The sequence below is a fragment of the Falco rusticolus genome, chromosome 9, assembly GCF_015220075.1.
Source record: "Falco rusticolus isolate bFalRus1 chromosome 9, bFalRus1.pri, whole genome shotgun sequence".
NCBI lineage: Eukaryota > Metazoa > Chordata > Aves > Falconiformes > Falconidae > Falco > Falco rusticolus.
In genome coordinates, this window is record NC_051195.1 from 18,856,860 (window position 1) to 18,876,335 (window position 19,476).

The window sequence follows — 19,476 nt, forward strand, 5'->3', positions numbered from 1 at the left end:
GCGCGCGGTGCCCGGGCGGTCGCGGCGCCGTGACGCGGGAGCCGCGCGCCGCTGCCCTTCGCTGCCGATGAGGCGGTGCGCGTGGCCGCTGCTGCGGCTCCCGGCGCGCGCGGGGCTCCTCCTCCGCCATGGGGGGGCCGCCGCCCCCCGGCTGCGCCCCGCCGCCGCCGCATCCTCCTCCGCCTCCTCGAACGGCGGGGACGGCGCCTCCCGGGCCCCCGACACCTCCCTCTTCGTGCCCGTGCCGCTGAAGCCCGTTAGCGACGCGGCCGAGGAAGACGTGGGCGCCGAGCTCACGCGGCCCCTCGACAAGGGTGAGCGCGGGCGCCCGTGAGGCGGCGGCGGCGGGAAGGGGCGGTGGGGCCTCCCGCCCTCGTCCCGCCAGGGCCCGGGTGCGCGGCCCCCCGCCGGGGCCGGGGCCGGGGCCTCTCAAATGCTGAGGGGCAGCGGCGGGCCCCGCCGGGCGGCCTCCTGAGCCCCGGGCCGCCGCTCCGCCGGGCTGGGTGCGGGGGATGCCTCCCTTGAGAGCGGGGGTCTTCCCGTGCGGCGTGTCCGAGCCGGGTAGCTGCTCGTGTCCGCCGAGGCGAAGGCGGGATGAAAGCTGTCGGGTGCGGTAGCGCCACCGTAGCGAGGTGTTGACCAAGGCCGGCCGTTAGGCGTCCCCTGTGCGGGGGAAAGATCTCTTGGCCTGGTTCCTCCGCTCCCTGTTTTAACGCAGTGCTTGATGTGGGAGCAGGGCCCAGGGCTAAGCTGAAATCTTGTTGCATTCCAACACCGTAACTGCATCTGAACTTAGAAGTCTTCTCTGAGAAGTTTTCTCAAATACTGATGTTACCAACAGAAGCGCGTTGTCTGCATGTGTGTGTGGCTACATCAGAATCGGGCAAAGCGTTTAGTATTTCTAGTTATTGGCCATCGGTGTTAGAAACTGAAGTTTAATTTCCAGTTAGAACAGTGCAAGTCTGTTTGTGTATTCTCGGGTTTGCCCGTCTTAAAGTACGAGCAAGTAAATGCTAAGTGTAGATGTCTGTGTATCAATTGGGAAAGATCTGCTGAGCTGTCTGCTTCAGTGCCCTCTGAGTTACGAGAGCTGCAGAGTATGTTGGAGGCAGAATAGGAGTTTGAACTTCAGCCTTTAAGTAAAATAACATCTTTCTCAGTGTCTCTCAATGTCTTTCTCTCTTACCTGTCTGCTGGGTATATATCCTGCCATTTTACTTGGCACATTAGTGTTTTGACATTTAAGTGGAAACGGAGAAGAAACTCTGTGGTTTACCTTTAGATGCTCTACACTTGTGCTCTTTGATGGCTTTCCTTGTAATTATATCCCAAGAACCACTGAGTGAGTTGTAACTGCTTTTTCAGCATTTCCTTTTCTTTAATTATGAACCATACATCCTGTTCATTCTTCATCTGCGTTCAGTCTTCTGCTCAGGAAAGGTCTTACTTTACCTAGCTGTGCCAGCATGCCATCTTTAAAGACTTGATAAACAAGTTCTTGATTGTTTTGATATTTGGTGATCCCAAAGCATAGAGGGTGTAAATGGAAACTTTTTCTTCATATGGTCTCCTAATTAAGTGTTCTGATGGCATATTATTTGTATGAACTCCAGGTATAGGAAGCATGGGAAAATGATCCTAATTTCTTCAGAGCCCTCAAGAAAAGAACACCTGGTCCTGACATAAAAAGCCTAGCTGGGAGGAAAAATTTTAGACTGCTGTAATGCAAATAATGGTGGTGTTTTCAGACTTGTCTTTGAGTGTTGGCTTATGTTATTAGTGCATTTCTCGGGTGCCAATAAATGTGAATGGTGGCATTTTACTTGTACAATACTTGTGTAATTTCTCAGGTGAGTGGTTATGTTGGATGTCTTCAAAGGTACAGCTAAAATGCTCTGGGAAAATAAATATAGATTCCGCTTGGTCTCTGCTAACTTGTTGAGAGAGAACAGATTGGCTAAAATTATTCATGTTCCCACAGGTGAAAATTAACTATCTCAGCCTCAAGTTCTTTCATGTGAGACTTGCAAGGAATACCAGCCAGGTGCTCCAACATAGTGCTCCTCTGGCTTGTTGGCCTGTAGTGTGCTCTCTGTTATGCTGTCAGTAATTTTGTATTTTGAAACCCATTAATAAAGAGGAAACTGGATGAAACCTTCCTTAGCAAATGTCATCCATTTCTTTTTATGTTTATGAAATAAAGTCTTCCTCTGCTTTCCCACCTCAGATTGTGAGCACACACAGTATTATACATGTTTTTTCAATATTTTGAAGATGCTCTGTCAGATTCTGCTGTCAAATATTGAACCAGATTCAATAAAGAAAAAATTCTATTTACAGGCTTTTTGATTACAGCTTATGAAGAAACTTTGTTACTTACAGTGTGCATCATCTTCTTAGCTTGTTACTTGCTGAAGTGAGACAGTGATCATATTTTTCACCCTAGTCAAACAGTACAATAGAAGCCCTTTCAGAAGCTTACTTTTGCAAAGCCAGTTTTGCAAAACCTTTATCACAAACCTGCTGCTTAATGGCCTGTGGTGCAGTTCATTCACTGCTGCATGTTTTCTAGGACTTCATAGGAAGTCCTTAAGAGTGGTGATGTATGCTTTCAATTTTGGTATATCAAGTAGGTCACAGTTAGCAGGAGCTTTGCTTTGGAGCTTTTCTTACAGAGATTGTGGCAGAATTTGTCTTTCTCTAGCCTTTCATTGCTTTTACATTAGTAATGTTCCTGGTACATTTGTGTGATGATGATGTCCTTGTTGTGAAAGGGCCAAACGCACGATGTTATGGGAAACAATAGAACAGTATGAAATTACCGTATGATGGAATGATTTAAGATGTAAGTAAATAGGGGTTTACTAAAAACCCCTTGTATGATTGCCTTATTGAACAAGATAATTGTTGAGTGACAAGGTAACACTAACACATTTTAGTGAAATATCTAAGGAGCAGTTATGAAAAAAACCGAAGGAAAAAAGAATAGGCGTTAAACTTAGGAGAGTGAAAAGGAACAAAAGGTCCGCTCATGCATGTAGTATCAAAAGAAAGAAGCGTAAAGAGCAATGAGAGAAGATAGGAATGTAGTAAAGGTAGGTGATCTGCTATCAGTACAGGGAGAGGAAGATTGGTACCTGGCTTCATGATCTTTAGTGCTGGGCCTGAATGTTGCCAAGTCACTGGGCAGCACAGATTAGGTTTGGTTTGACTGTGGGCCCCCTGGTATGGAGATGATCCATTATCCATTTTGAAGTAAATGCAAACAGAAATCTACTGTATGGAAGGTCAGCACTTTGTGCCATGTGGCTTCACAGAATCCTTGAAATGGTTGTTGATTTGGAGCCCTAATGCTCAGTTGTCATTGAATGTCAATTCTGTGGCTTCGGTTGTCAGACCATAGGGCTGTGCTTACTGGCAAGAAACGTAAGCTAGAAAAGATGAGATACTGTCAGCAATTCATGTGTCAGAAACAGGAGGTGCCTGAACGAGTGGATTAGTTAGATGCACAAGGTCACTTGGACTGGACAATAGAGATCTAATAGTCATGGAGAAATTTTTAAATAAAGCTATTCAGCTTCCCCAGTGGTAGCATACAGCCTTACTGAAATGGACTGCTGTCATCTCAGGTGCAGGAAGATGGTTGAAAAGTCTTCCTGCAAATAGGGCTGAAACCTCTAAATGAATTTAATACATCGGAGGCTAACTGCATATTTTCTGAACTTAACCATAGAGTCAGGACGTCTTTTTGCACAGAACCTTAACAAATGCTGCTGAGAAGTCAGAGTGATTGAGGACTAAGAGCTAAAATACTATTCTAGAATGAGGAAATGGAAAAGAAAGGGAAATCTTAGGAGTGAAAGGTAATAAAAGGGTAATGATAGAGGCAGGAGACAGATCTCCTGAGCATGTATCCTGATTGCTAGCTGTTGCTATAGGAATAGTTATTACTATGTGCAGTTAGATTAAACTAATGTGGGCCTGTCTTGTCGGACTGCAATGCCAGCTTTGTTTTGTTTTGATACACCTTACTGTTAAGACAAGTATTGTGCTTAGGAAGGTTCATGACCTTGAACATTGAGGGCTGCCATGATCTGAATGTCACGTTGCCTTGGATAGTAACAAATATTCTGGCATTGACCTTTTCATCGTGTAGTAAGGCCAGTAGGCTGTGAATTTAGCTATATGGCTGATGATGTGTTAGCTGTTGTAACTTCCCTGTACTTTCTTTTAGTGGTGTTTTCCAATCTGTCGTTAATTTCTGGGCTCTTAAACATTTTCTGATGAGAGTGTGGATGCCTGTGTAGTAAGCCTAAAGCCTGCTGACAATCTTGCTTAGTTACCTTTCTGAACATTTCAAACTGTAAGTTAATCCATTAATAGACTACCGCAATCATGCATGCGATATGGGATGTAGCTACTGCTCTTGTGCTTCTGGCTTTGCCTGCAGTTGAACTTTGCCATATTCTTGTCACCTGGTGATTTTCATTGTGCGAAGTGGGCTGTGTTCTAGAGTACAGGTTTTTTTAGAAAGAGAGGCAATCTTTCAATAATTTAAGGTTGTTCTTGTGGAAAGCTTTCCATGTCATGGCAGAGAATTCAGAGTTTCAGAGCTAGTTGCAGAGAGCAGAGCTTGGCAGTGTTGTGTGCAGTGACTTGTGCTGGCAAACCAGGGGAGTATTGCATTATGTATCTATCCTAGCATTATATAATATAGGGTTTGTAGACTTGAGTTTTATGAATAGCGTAAATTTATGAGTAGATGCTCATGATATTTGCTAGATTTTTGTGATTTTCTGATCTGCTGTGGATGGAGAGGGGACATGTTTTTGGCATTGTGATTTAAATAACAACTAAATTCAGAGTGTACATTAGTAAATACAGTTCTGTTGCAACACTGAACTTGCCTTTTAAGGGAGAGAAAGGATTTATTAATAATTTTAGAATTAGAGATTTTATACAAACAAACTTGTGATATATATTGAGAAACTTTGGTGAGTTTTCTTCTTCTCTCCTTCATTTAACCTGAGAAATAGGAAGAATACTGCATCTGGTTTGCCTGATCTTTCTGGAGAGTGTGTCTTGGTAGCAGTGTGGTGACAAGAAGATCTCTCAGGGTGTTTAGTAAAAGCTGTCACCGAGTAGTTTAAGCAGATTTACTTTTCGCATTAAAATGTGCTGTTTTCTGATAGGTCCTGATAAAAATCAAACAAAAACCTCCCCAAACCCTTAATTATGTTGTTGCATAACATCTTGGCTATGGGTTACCACCTTTATGCTTTTCTATCAAGTACCAGGGAGAGTGTCTCAAATACTGACCTCATCTTCATGGCAGTTCTTACACTGCTGCAGTTTAAGATTATCCTTTTCCCCAGTAGACTCAGTCGCTGATTGTGTTTAATTTAGGGAAAGATCATTTGAGTTTGTTCAGTATGGCATAGATTCCCTCTCTCCAGAGCAAGGGGGCTATGAGCCATGATTTTTGGGCCAGGAGAATGTGATTTAATTTTGAGCAAACTAAAATAAAATGTTACTCTTTTTCTACAGGTGAAGTTCTAAAAAACTTAAATAAGTTCTACAAAAGAAAAGAAATCCAAAGACTGGGAGTGGAAAATGGATTAGATGGTAAGAAAATGTTCACAGATCTTAATTTTTTTTTTTTTTAAAATGTGGAATGTGTTTTTATTCAGATATGATGTTAAGTAGATCTGATCTTTTCTGGGTCTCACAACACTGCTTGTTTAGGTTTTCTCTGCCACTCGGTTCAAATAACCTTTATATTTTCTTGTAAAATCTCATATTAATGTGTAGGTTTTCCATGGACTACTTCAGTGGTTTTTTGTGTGTTTACACATATGAGTTTGTGTTCCCAGTGACATTCACTTTATTCTTTTTTTTTTTTTCTCTAGCTCGCCTGTTTCACCAAGCATTTATAAGCTTTAGGAAGTATATCATGGAATCCAGTTCTGTGAGTGCTGATTTGCATATTATTCTCAATGATATATGCTGTGGTGCAGGCAAGTATCTGGAGTGCTTGTAATATAAAATAAGCAAATTTTTTTTGTGTTTTTGACCTGAATGCTTACCTAGGTACCTGTGGACCCCCCTGCTATGCTGTAAAAGAGGTTAAAAATTTGTGCCTATCCTATGGAGTGTTCTGTCATTAAGTCTTCTGAAGTGGAAACAAGAGAGGTGGAGGTCTTAGCAAGAAGCAGTCTGTTGTTTTATAGCATTTATTCATTGCTGAAATGAAAACAGTACTGTTCCATTTATTCCTCTCTTAAAAATTCAGTAGTCACTAGGGGGCACTTTGAGAGCTTTCTCCTGGCAGGTGGCTTTAAGTACTTGGGAGTACAGCTCTGTGACTATGCTTTGTTTCCCTGTGGCACTAATAGAAGTCAGTGTTGTTTGCTTGCTTAGTGCATCATGTGTTGTAACTAACAACACTTTACTAAAGAGGTGTTGCTAGCTGATAACAGCAGAAACGGCCTTCTCCACAATTTGGGCTGCAGAACTTTGGCATACTGTGTGTGTTTTTAATGATGGCAATTTAAAGGTTCCAGTGGCCATTAGTTTTGCCATAAAATGTAAATATCTAGATTTTAAATGTTTACTGTCTTAGGATATTTAAAATGTCTTTTTATATGATTGTGCATAAAATCTCCTATGCGATTTCCTCACTTCCACTCCTTATTTACTTTATATATGAACATTGTTTATGTATGCCTTAAAGCTCACATATGTAGGAGTGTAAAGGGTCATTTATTGTGGTGGTTTTGAAGATTTTTTAGTTGAGTTTTTCTTGTCCAAAGATGATAAATGAAAATACTACAGTTTTTAAGTTCTTCAGATTTTTCACAATAATTTTGATTCATTGAATACTAAATCGCTATTGAAAAAAACACCACCAACAACAAACCAACAACACTGCTTTCGGTTTTGTGTTTGTGTGCTTGATAATAACAGTTTTTTAGATCCAGATGGGTCTTTGAAGTACTGTGAGTGCTGGGCCATTGGCGTGTGACCTAAAATGAGATCTTTAAAGCCACGTGTCTACTCTGCAAACATTCAGACGAGTGAATATGGATGTCTTTTCTGAGCTGATTTTTCTTTTCTCACCTAGGTATTGGAGACTGACAATTTTGAATCAGCATCCCAAGTCTTAGTAGCTTAGGGAAGCTGCGGACTATTCTGTTTTTCTCTATTTGTAAAAGCATTTTAGAAGCTTTTATTTTATTTTATTCCAAGGCAGCATATGAATTTAGGAAGAAAAGGCTAAAATCTTCTTGGGACAGAAAAGCAATTTCTCATCCATTTTTTCCATAGCTTCTCATCTTGTTTAGAAGTTCTGTAGACATGTAGGCTAACCAGGGTGAATATACTTAAATGAGACTTTAAAAAAAATTTAAATATATACTATTGTGTTTGTATTGCATTGCTTAATGAGTCCATGTACTCATGTTAGTTTACTTTTCTGCCATTGAGATAATTATTGAACTTTGTAGAGAGCCAGAAGTCAAAAGAATTGCGTAAGTGTGTGGTGGAAGTAGTAGATTTTTTTTTTTAAAGTTTATTGTGAAGATACACACCTTCAAACTTTCTTAAAAGGCTTTGTCTTCTAGGTCACGTGGATGATCTCTTTCCATTTTTCCTGAGGCATGCAAAGCAGATCTTTCCAATGCTGGACTGTATGGATGATCTGCGCAAGATTAGTGATTTAAGATTGCCACCCAACTGGTCAGTGTGTTTAAGTTGTTGCAGTATTTTCTTTTCTTAGTGTCATAGAATTTCATACTCTGTGGACTTAAGCTTTATGATGTATAATTGCACTGTATTTTCAGTTCCATTTCTCTGTTTTTACAATAATTTGTGTCAGGAACTCTTATCTTTGTTATAAGATATGTAGCAATCAATTAAAAGGAAAGTAAGATTATATCAGCTATGAAAGTCGCTGAGTTGGTATTGTCTTTCCAGAAAGTTGTCTTCTGGCTGTATCTGTTTGGGAGGTAGCATGCCAGAGCGTTAAAATGGTAATATACCCAAGGAGAGAGACCACAGTAATGAGAATTATTTTAAGCGCACTGTATGAGTTCCACTCTAAATCTTTGAAAGCATTGTATGATTTAGAAGATGAATCTATAAGACATTGTAACCTCTTTATATTGTCTCTATTTAAGCACTTGGTCTTTCTGCTTTCACCACACATTAAAAAGTCTATTAATATGTAAAAGCTTAAGCTAATTTGCAATTTCCCTCGAGTACCAGGAACACTAGATAAATGTTCAACAGATCTGCTTTTTTTGTGTATGTTTTAGGTATCCAGATGCCAGGGCTATTCAGCGAAAGATAATATTCCATGCTGGTCCTACAAACAGTGGAAAAACTTACCATGCTATCCAGAGATTTTTGTCAGCAAAATCTGCAATATACTGTGGTCCACTAAAACTGCTGGCTCATGAGATCTTCCAAAAGAGTAATGATGCTGTCAGTATGTTATATTAATTACCTACATCCTTAGTACTGGAACACTCATGAATGCATGTTTGTGAAGTACTGTAGTTGCTTAAGGTAGTCGATGAAGCAGTGTGCTTGAATGGGTGCCTTTGCTTTGCAGTAGTGTCAGCTCATTGAATACCAGTTGTGCATTTGTGCTTTAGGTGTGCAGACTGGAACATCACTCTCCCCGAAGTATGTGCTATGCAATCATCCCTGTAACCTGCCTCCATTTTCCTGTAATGTTTTGCTCCCTGGGTTGAGCCAGGTTCTAGTATTAGCTTTTTCAGTGTGGAAACCATGGCTTCTTTTGCCCATGACCTTTATTTTAGCTTGTAATCAAGGAGTTACCCTTGCTTAACTCCCCTCAACCTTCTGCTTTAATGTTTAAATATATTTCACTCAACTATCTAATAAAAAGTTCTGCAGGTTCAGATGTGTTGAGTTGAAGAGCAGTGTCCTGTATCAGGTCCCTAGAGGAAGCTTTCATTAGTATTTCCTTTTATAGCTTCTAGCATCTTTCTGAGAGCTCCTCACCAGTGTGTTTCCAGCTGCACAGAACCACGCCAGTTCTGAAGCTGTACAGTAACATACCACATTAATGCAGCATAGTGTGTATGTACAGTAGTGTTTACCAAATGATCTTGTGATTTCCTTTTTTTTTAAGTCTTTGATTTAGCGCGTTTGTAGTTCCTATTATTGGTTTATCAAAGTAATATGTCAGAAAGATTAGCTTGTCCTAGGAGATACCTGTAATGTGTACCATGTAGTGAATGTGGATACCATGTAGGCATGTTCCTTCTTAGTAGTTACCGCATTTTTTTTCCCCATGTATTCAGTGAGTGTGAGGACTTTTCACTTGGCAGCTCATGGATCATATGCAGCCCTTGAGGCTTAAACGGGGCTTCCTGCGTGGCTCTGCAGGTGGCTTAGGTATGGAAGGAGCAGCCATCTGCCTGAGATTTGGCAAGTGTAGAGCTGACAGAGTGTGGTGGCCCCTGCTGTCTTGCACAGGTAGTCTTCATGAACTCTTGCTGTGTGAGTGTAAGGCAGCAGGTAACACACCGAACAGGGCAATCCCCAAATGAACTGCAAAAGGCTGGAGCTTGCAAGGCTCCTTCACTGCTGGGCCTTGCTTTATGAGCCTCTTGTGCTGCAGCTCTTGTGACAGTTCTTCTGTTGCAGATGTGACAGCTCTGAAGTGCTCAGAGGTTGCATAATCTCCTTGCCAGGCATAGGAGAGAGTATCTAATTACAGATACTACCTCTTCATTGTACCCTTCAGTCTGATAGGACTTAAATACAAAGCACAAGTCTCAGAAGGCTGAGTAGTTATTTTCGGGATAGCTTCCATTATACTGTTTTAGAGCCAGTTTAAGAAACTGATTTTTTTTTCTCCTTTGAAAAGGGGATTCTGTTATATTGAAGAAACTTAACATGAGTTTTCTGAATTCATTTAGAATGTGCCATGTGACTTGGTGACAGGAGAAGAGCGTGTGTATGCCAATGAAGATGCCAGACAAGCTCCTCATATTGCTTGTACCATTGAAATGTGCAGCACTAATACGCCTTGTATGTATACATAATTGTTTCAGTCATATCTATGGTATCTTTATGTGTATTATTGCTTGGACTCTGAAGTGGCTGAACTATTCCTTTTCACTTATTTGAACAATTTCTGAACTATGTTAGAGCAGTTAATAAAACTTGAATCATCTCAGAATAGCTTTTTGGTGATAGAGGATTCACTTGATTTGAGTAATCTGTTTTAGAAAGCCTTCAAGTTCCTTCCTGTGTTGTATTGCTGTTATAGATGCTCTTCCTTAGTGCATCATATTTTGCTTTTTTGTTTTAAGATGAGGTTGCTGTGATTGATGAAATTCAGATGATCAGAGATCCTGCCAGAGGGTGGGCTTGGACAAGAGCCCTTCTAGGTAAGTTTGTTTGTGTTGACAATGAACTAATTTAATGTGACTATGAATGGCACACTACATTCAAGCTTAGCAGTCACTATATTCATGAGTGGTTACAATATATAATGCAAAATAAAAGTGTTTTTTCTTCATATGTCTTCTCACAGCAAGTTAGAGATACTCTGCCTCAAAGGATTTGTCTGTATGGCAGCAATATACCTCTCATATTTTACTTACTATTTTTGTAAAATTTTATGCTCTTTGAGTTACACAGATGCCTCTTTTAGTTATGCTTCCTTGGATGATATGGAATCTTTCTGTTGTTACACTGTGCTGTCCTTTTGCATTGATTGTTTTCTAGAAACCTTGCTTTTTTCTGTTCAATTAAAACAACACAGTTTTTCACAGATTTTGTTATGAAGAGATACTGTTAAATGTATGGCAACATGATAAACAATAAATATTTTATAGTGTTAATTTCAAATTATAGCTCATTTTATAGAGATCCATTGATCTGTAAATTCTTAGAAGAATGCTTCTTTCAATAATTTTAGCATTTTTTCAAGGGGAATTTTTTAAACTTTTTTCCTGAGATTTTGAACAGAAGTTTGAAATTTTATTGACCCGCCCCCCTGTTTCCCCCACCCTTCCCTTCACTGCTTTGGATGCTAAGTTTAACAGGGTAATTTTCACTGTTCTCCTATATCCTATTTTTTTCCCTTTTTCTATTCTGGCTCCACATTCATAATTTTAGAAGGTCACGCAGAAAACAAAGCTCTTCAGTTCTGCTATGGTTTGTTTTGGTAGTTAGTAATACATTAATAGTAAAGAAAACATACTCAAAGCTTTGCTCCATTTGTTCAGTGGTTGAGGGTACCTCTTGCTTTGGCTGAGATGGTGCAAGAAGATATTAACTGCTCTGATTGTTATACTGGTAGATTTCCAAGCATCACTTGCTGGTATGAGAGCAAGAGCAGCTCTAAGGAAGTAGTGTATTGTGGGAGGTGAAATACGGTCCTTGTTGATGTGTTTAGCGAGCAAAGTATGATTCTTGGGTCACAGAAGTCAGCTAAAGCTACTGTTGTCTATAAATATGTAACATTTTGCATTTTATTTCACTGGATCTTGTTCAGGACTGTGTGCAGAAGAAATCCACGTTTGTGGGGAAGCTGCTGCTATTGACTTGGTGACAGAGCTCATGTACACGACAGGGGAAGAAGTTGAAGTAAGCTTTTTTAATTCTGTAAAGTTCTGAACAGATCAGGTTCCTCTTGCTGGAAAACAGGCAAAAATTTAGGGTCTTTAGTGGGTTGATCAAAGTTGTTCTTGCAGGCATTCTTGTTAAAATGCTTCTCAATTCCTCTAAACCAAAGGAGACATTACAAAGTTGTTTCTTCTTTTTTTATTTTTTTTTTAGTGCTGTTATTTTGCTTAAAGAAGGTAAGTGCTTTGCTGAGTCCCCTCAGGGAATGCTACAGATGTTCAGGATCTTTCTTTACAGTTCTGTTCTTCTTGGAGGGCACAGTACCCTCATGTTTGCTGAGGTTGCTGGATATGTTGATAGTTATTCTCCATATGGTGAGGAAGGGACATAAAGGTAACACCTCCAGAAGAAAGTTGAAAGATCTCTGAAACCAAACTTTACTGTCATAAATATTTTTTTTTTTCCTTGGGAAGACTCCTTTGTGAAGGGTATTTAAAAACATAAAATTTAGTGCTAAGGAAGTCCAGCCTGCATGATTTCATGGTGAATTAACTGTAGCTTTGTATATCTGTGCGTGGTGGGGTGTGTAGTTCTGAAGGGGGACCAGTTATAGCATTCAGATGATTGAAAACAGGAATAATGTCTTGATAGAATTGCTACGCAGACTGTATACTTCTTTTCTTGAATCTAGTTTACATGTAAAAATGTATAGTTCTTCTGTTTCTTGAAAAGGCCATATAGTTTGCAGCTTGGGAAGTGCTGCAGTTATGCAAATGCTTAAGGTGTATGTCAGCTTCTCCCCAATAATTATCCCTTCAGGACTGTGAGAGGTCCCTCAGTGTTACAATCAATTGTGATGATAACCATGCTGGCTGATATTCCACAGGGATTTTTCTTTAAAAACATACTATCTTTGAAAACTCCTTTGATTCTAGGTCCGAAACTACAAGAGACTGACTCCTCTTACTGTCCTGGATTATGCCTTAGAATCTTTAGATAACCTCCGTCCTGGGGACTGCATTGTCTGTTTCAGTAAGAATGACATTTATTCTATCAGTCGACAGATTGAAGCCAGAGGATTAGAATGTGCTGTCATATATGGTAGTCTGCCACCAGGTAAAGCACTGTTCTGTTTATTTTAAAGGGAACGTTCTGCTTCTTGCCACTTTCTTAAAAAAACTTAGAATTAAGCAATACAAGTTTTCCTATTTTTGCGTCTCTGTATAGTTAATCAACTTTCATAGACTAGTGCTTTAATCTTGGGATTAGACCTTTATTATGTACTTAATATTGATTTTCAGATAGATGTAATTAAATGAGGTCCATCCACAGCTCTGGGAATGATGTAAATCCCTCCTGCCCCCTTCCCCCAACAACAGCCAAATACCAATTATTTTTTTTTCCCTCAGCCTATTATAAAGGCATGGGGCTTAGTGATACATTGTCTTTGTTTTGTAAGAAGAGTTTGCTATGTGAAGTGTTTTGTCGTTCTGTTTTAGGAACAAAACTTGAACAGGCAAAGAAATTCAATGATCCTGATGATCCATGCAAAATTTTAGTTGCTACAGATGCAATTGGAATGGGACTCAATTTGTAAGTACTTGGAGCAGGTTATGGTACAATTATTTTTTTCTTTGGGTGTGATACCTGCATTAATATCCTCACTTGCTTCTCCCCAGTTTGACTAATATGGCTAGATATCGGCTATGTCTAGATAACACATACATAAAAGTTTTTAATTTTGAAGTACTGTTCAATTTGATTGGGTAGAACTAAGCATTAATTTAAAAACCGATTCTAAGAATTAAATGGCTCACTTGGCCTAATTCTGTGTGATAGTAGGCACTGTTAAGATACTTTTGATTCACTGGAGTTGGATATGCTAGGTTGTCAGAGTATTAGTCTCTTGCATTTCTGAAACACAGGGTAACTTCAGTCCAGTTTCAGATGTATTTTGTTGCTGAAGATGATGCAGTCACATTGCTGTAAACTGCTGAGGCAGATGAGGAGTGGATTGGGACCCTATTAGAACACAGTTGTTGTGTGTGTGGGTAATGATTCTCCTGCAATTAACCGGAAAACTTACGCTTCCCTTTTGAATATGCTGTGTCCATAAGTAGTGTTTGTGGTCCCTTAATGTACAGAGGGACAAAAAGCTCAAAAATTTTTTTCATTCTTCTGTAGTAGGTTGTATATTGGAAACAATCTGCAAAAAAGGATTCCTCTTTGGTTTTGTTAAAATATTTCAGGTGTATAAGAAGAATAATTTTTAACTCTATAGTAAAGCCAACTATCAATGAGAAGGGAGAAAAGGAAATAGACTCCATTACAACTTCTCAGGCTCTACAAATTGCTGGGAGAGCTGGGCGTTACGGCTCATCCTTCAAACAAGGAGAAGTCACTACAATGCATCGTGATGACCTTGTGCAGCTGAAGGAAATTTTGAATGAGCCTGTGCGCCCTGTGAAGGTGAGAGCCCTAGTACCTAGTTTGGACAGATGTGCTCTGGAGCTGTTTTACTATGGTCTGATCCCAAATTATTTTTCCTTGTGTCCGTTTACCAGTAAGTAATAAAAATGGGTTGTGTCATGCAGAAGTGACTTGAATATCTGTCCCATTTGGAGGCTTGCGATATGTCATTTATGTTGAAGCTGTGCTTTTAAGGGTTAAAAGCTCAAACACAAAAGTTCTTAAGTTCTAGGTAGATGTGGTAAATAAATTGGACTCTGTGGGGTGCTTTGGTTTCTTGCATTTTGTCTTTCTGCATGTTGTTTCTGATGCACTAACTATAACAATATTGAGAATTAATGGAAATTTTTTTCTTTATTTTCCCTTTAGGCAGCTGGCCTACATCCTACTCCTGAGCAGATAGAAATGTTTGCTTACCACCTCCCTGATGCCACTCTATCCAATCTAATTGTAAGAATTATCAAAATATTATCTTCTTCTTTAAAAACTTAAGCATCGCTTATAGTCACTGCTTTTGTATGAACATGCACTTTGGGAACCTAACAGTCAGCCTTGTGTGTATCTTTTATCAGTTGGATTCTTCTATCTACTACAGCAGTGACTGCAAATACCATTAGAATGCTTAACTCTTCTGTGTTATAATAAACTTGAAAGCTGTCGAAGCATGTAAATATGCTTATGTGTGTTGAAGAATGTGCAACAACCTTTCTCATTTCACCTTTCCTGTATTTTAAATGCAGACTTCTTGGTCTGAGGCTGAAAATACTAGAGGTTGAAATTTTGATAAATTTATTTGAAAATTCCTGGGAAACTGTGCTAGTTATATCAGATTTCTCTACATCTGAGAGCTACTTGATTTTTTTTTCCCTGTTTCTATGGACTTTATGATAAACCAGTGCATGCTTTACTTTGAGGGAACAGATTTTGTGGAATCTACTTGATCTCATCATTAGCTGAATAGGAGAGTTTTTAGAAGTGCCTAAACCTTTTAAAGTAGAAGTTAATCTTCCAATGCTGTATTTAAAAAATAGTGTCACGTTTTTTAGTACACTGAGAAATTCTTAGCAGCTTTCATTAATTTAAATGTGTATTATTGTTCTCTGCTGATGTGCTGTTATGTAGCACAGTGTAGGGTTTCTGACCTCAAGGTAAAAGATTATACTTGGAGATCTCCTGGAAGACTTAGGCTGGTAGGGTAACAGCACATCTTTAAAATTTCACTGTTGAGAATTTCTGGACTAGCATGGAAATGTGAATATAAAAACCCGGTGTTAGTATTGATCTCTTAAGTATTCGGTCACATATTTAATTAAGAAGCTCAGGGTTTCTTTAAATATCTTTTGAAAAATCTTTCCAAGATTTACACTAGAGAAATAATTTTGGGTGCCAAAAAAATTTCCCCTGCGATGTGCAGTGGCAGCTCTTGTTTCTCCAAACCTTGGATAGGTTTCAGGTATTATTTGAAGCCTTCTATTGCAATACTGTATTTATCTTGTGATTTCTTTCTTCCTAAAATAGATCTGTTCTTGACATTGAGCTAAAAGTACCTCAATTATTGCATTTTATGTTGTAAAGTTAGCTTTTTGGGTCAGGTAAGTGCCAAACCTGGAACAAGTTCTAAACATAGTAGTAAGTGGTTCCTGTGGTGGTGTTCTTTGTAACTAAAATGTACACTTCCAGAACACTGTATTTATTACTTAGAAGGCTAATTGAAAATGCTTAAATAAAGCAGTATGTTATGTCTTCTTCTCTGACTCTGTCGTAGAGAATTTAATGACAATCCTGTTAAAAGAGGAGAGGGAACTCTCCTGCCCTGTTACTGTGGTCAAATTTGATATTTTTAGCTGTTCTTTCAGTGTAATTAGCCTTTGAAACAATAAATAATTTTTTTGTTTGGTAATACCAAGTTTAACAGCCCTCTGCTGTAATAACATCCTCTTCATTTGGTTATATTTTCACAGGATATTTTTGTGAGTCTCTCACAAGTCGATGGGCTTTATTTTGTCTGCAATATTGATGACTTTAAATTTCTAGCAGATATGATTCAGCACATTCCACTAAACTTGCGATCACGATATGTCTTCTGCACTGCACCCTTGAACAGAAAAGAGCCTTTTGTGTGTACCATGTTGTTGAAGGTCAGTCAGTTTTTTCATCCAGAAGATGTGGTATTTATATGAGAGAGAAAGTGGGTCTTGATGCATTGAGACTGTATCGAGGTGCTATATTTATTGTGGGTTTTGCCATTAGATAACTTGAGAGGATTCTTAAAGTGCTCACAGGTAGTAATATAAAATAGCTGGAGATGTTTTGGGGTTTTTTATTGCATTTTTCACTGTTTTTATTGGCCAAAGCTTATAACCTCTGCAAACCAGTTCTCATTTTGTGATGTAAAGTTTGGATACTTTTTCTGCTGTTTGCCTCAGAGAACCTTACCTGCTTGCTTTGCAGGTGATCTTTGAACTGAAAGAGATCAGAATTGTGTTACGTAGACATGTGCACTGTTAAGCTTTACAGTGTGTTTAAAAGTTATCCTTAAAAACTAAGATACCACTGCTTATTGCTTGTCAACAAAAGAAAAGAATGTGGGGTTAAATGTGGTTGCTGATGTTATAATACAGTTACATAGAATTAAAACCTGAGTGCTGTAAGTTGCTCTCAGAATTATGTCGTTTCACTTTTCAGACCTGGATGAACTGTTTTCCGCTGTGCCCCTGGAGTGATTATTTTGAGGAATTTGTAGTCAGCCGATTTAAGTTTTTCAGGATTAATAATTTTGTTTGAGACTGTTACTTTGTTAGACAGTGTTGCCTTTGTCCCCTTTTAGAGAATGCATTAAACATTTTTAATAAAGCAGAATAAAAATAGAACTGATATGTGCCCTTGTGTCACAGACATTAGACTTGCTTTTCAGAAATGGCTAATAATGTTCTTTAGAAATTGAGTGATTGGAGTTGAAAAAAGATGTGCTTCATTAAAAAAATGCTTATCATTCAGATCCCAAGTAATGAAGGTGCAGAGGAGCATAATGTCATGTCAGAGGGATGTTGTGAATGCCTGTGAATTTAAGCCCCGTTCCTTGTCAGAAAAACTCTGGTATCAGCCAGTTAAGAAGCACTTAAGTCATCCAATGCCTCTGAAAATTTTAAATGTAAATCTTATTTGGTTTGTTTATCTGTTAGTAAAAGAGCTGAGATGTCTAGTTTTCAGAAGGGCTGATTTCTAGTGCAGATTAATCTGTTTGCATTGTGAACAGTGTGTTTCCTAAGTCAGGGAACACATGTAACATTTTCTCAACCCTGGAGATTTTGAAACAAGATAATGAACAGAATAGGTGCGCAAGAAGAAAAAAAGACAAAGTCCATCTGCTTTGCTGAGTGAAATCATATGTCTTCAGTGTTACTCTTTTCTGGATAGCTCTATACTTCTGTTGCTTAACTCTGTGCATGGCCCATGGACAAACAGTGTTAATGAGGCCCTGAAAAGGAGAGGTGATTCCTATGTTGGGTAATTAAGTAAAGGAATGTGTGGTATTTGGGCTGTGTAAAACAAAGCAGATATTTTTCTGGAGCATTGTGTGTACAGACCCAAGGGAATTTAACTAATTTAGGATTTCTTCCTTCCTAATTGAGGACTTTGCTGAATCTTTGTTTTTCAGTTTGCAAGACAGTTCAGTAGAAATGAGCCTCTGACGTTTGACTGGCTCTGTCGGCACACCAGATGGCCATTAGCTGCTCCAAAGAACATCAAAGAACTTGTACACCTTGAAGCTGTTCATGATGTTTTTGACCTCTATCTGTGGTTAAGGTATTGTCTTTGTGCTTGAAAATTATTGTTATTTTTTCCTAATATTTGTGACTTACAGTCCTAGAAAAACAGCGTCTTCTAGCCCGTGTGCATGTGGTGGGCTCCTTTAGCCCTTTAGAGGATCCTGACAAATGCAAATGTAGCTATGTTGTGGGAACAGTCATGGGTTCTGCAGAGAACATTTTGTGACTGACAGAGAGAGAAAGTTAGAAACAAGGTGGTCCTGGACTGGAGCAGCTGAAATGCCACTTAAAATACAGTGGCCTTCCCATGCAACATATAATATTATTTTTTTTTTTACTTTACATAGTACATATCTCATTTTTGTCCCAGTCAGCAGTCTTTTAATGAAAAGGTTTAATTGTGTGTTGTTTTGCCTCTCTTCAGTTACCGCTTCATGGATATGTTCCCTGATGCTGTCCTTGTAAGGGAAGTTCAGAAAAAACTAGATGACATTATACAAGTTGGTGTCTGCAACATCACAAAGCTGATCCGAGCATCACAATCTGCCGCTGCTCCTGGCACAGCATACGTTGCGTCAGAAGACTTTCCCCTTTCAAGGACTAAGAGGAATACCAGGGCGATTTCAGACCATCATGGTGCAAAATCCACAGAGGCACACTCTGTTGCAGTGGAGGTTCCAGGAGAAAGAAGTGCAAAGAACTTGAAAGCCTATCAGTCTGCTACAAGGCAGGAGGATCTGAAAAGCTATGGACATGGATCTCTTGCCAACAGATTGCTGCGTGAAGGACTTCTAACACAAGAAATGCTAAGACAGCTGGAGAGTGAGTGGCAGGATCAGCACAGGAATGGTAGATATGGCCTTCGTTCAAAAAGAGGTGATCAGAATAGTTCAAAGGAAATGGGGAAAAAGAAAAAATAGAGCCATGTCCTAATTCTCTTTAGTTTTTATTCATGAAATAAAATACTATTTTAATAACTTCTTTGGCATTTCATGTCTACAATGCTGCAGCGCCTTGATGTTTCTCCTTCTCCTGTGATGTTACGTGAAGCACTTGGAGAAATGGACTCTTAAAAGCTCAGAGGCCATAAATTTGCTTTTACCAGTCAGCTGTACACTGGTTCAATCATGTGTCCAGCATAAGTCTATGATCCACTGCTATGTGACAATTTGAACTTGATGTCTTCTTGCAAGATACCCTCACATTGTTAATAAACATCAGATATTTCACTAGTAATGAATTAGCTACTCATTTGATCCCTTCCCAAAGGGCAGACTTTAACAGATAATGAGCAAGTAATGAACAACCTGGCAGGAAATTGGGTCAGAGTGGTGATAGGAGTCATGCACCTCTAACCTGTGTCCTGTGAAAATGTAGAAGGAGGCGGAAAAGCATTTGTGTTAATGTGTTGTGGAACGATGAAATTCTGGCCACAGGAATTTTTGAGTAAATTCCAATCCTGTCATCTGGGGGATAATTACTGAAACAAAGCAAAATCTGTCTTTGCTCTTTAACTTGTATTCTTTCTCCAGGAAAAGCTCGTCACACTGATTCAGGCAAAGTGGAGGGGGGAGGCATGGGGAGGAGGTGTTAGGGGCATAGGTGTAATCAATTTACTTTTGAGAAC

The 19,476-nt window shown here is 39.3% G+C and overlaps 1 protein-coding gene across 3 annotated transcripts; it reads left to right on the forward strand.

Annotated features, from left to right (window-relative positions):
* The first annotated feature begins 48 nt into the window (after window positions 1-48).
* SUPV3L1 (Suv3 like RNA helicase) lies at window positions 49-19,085 on the forward strand. Of its 3 annotated transcripts, XM_037400108.1 has the most exons (15): window positions 49-314; window positions 5,548-5,625; window positions 5,910-6,017; window positions 7,623-7,737; window positions 8,316-8,484; window positions 9,954-10,065; window positions 10,350-10,427; window positions 11,540-11,631; window positions 12,546-12,726; window positions 13,110-13,203; window positions 13,860-14,079; window positions 14,449-14,529; window positions 16,041-16,217; window positions 17,738-17,886; window positions 18,274-19,085. In XM_037400108.1, the coding sequence occupies exons 1-15, from the start codon at window positions 68-70 to the stop codon at window positions 18,767-18,769; spliced, it is 2,397 nt and encodes a 798-aa protein (XP_037256005.1). In that variant the 5' UTR covers window positions 49-67; the 3' UTR covers window positions 18,770-19,085. The 3 variants fall into 3 exon arrangements, with proteins under 3 accessions (XP_037256005.1, XP_037256006.1, XP_037256007.1); XM_037400109.1 differs by lacking the exons at window positions 49-314; window positions 5,548-5,625 and having other exon boundaries at window positions 5,910-5,968; XM_037400110.1 differs by lacking the exons at window positions 49-314; window positions 5,548-5,625; window positions 5,910-6,017; window positions 7,623-7,737 and having other exon boundaries at window positions 8,384-8,488.
* The last annotated feature ends 391 nt before the right edge of the window (window positions 19,086-19,476 follow it).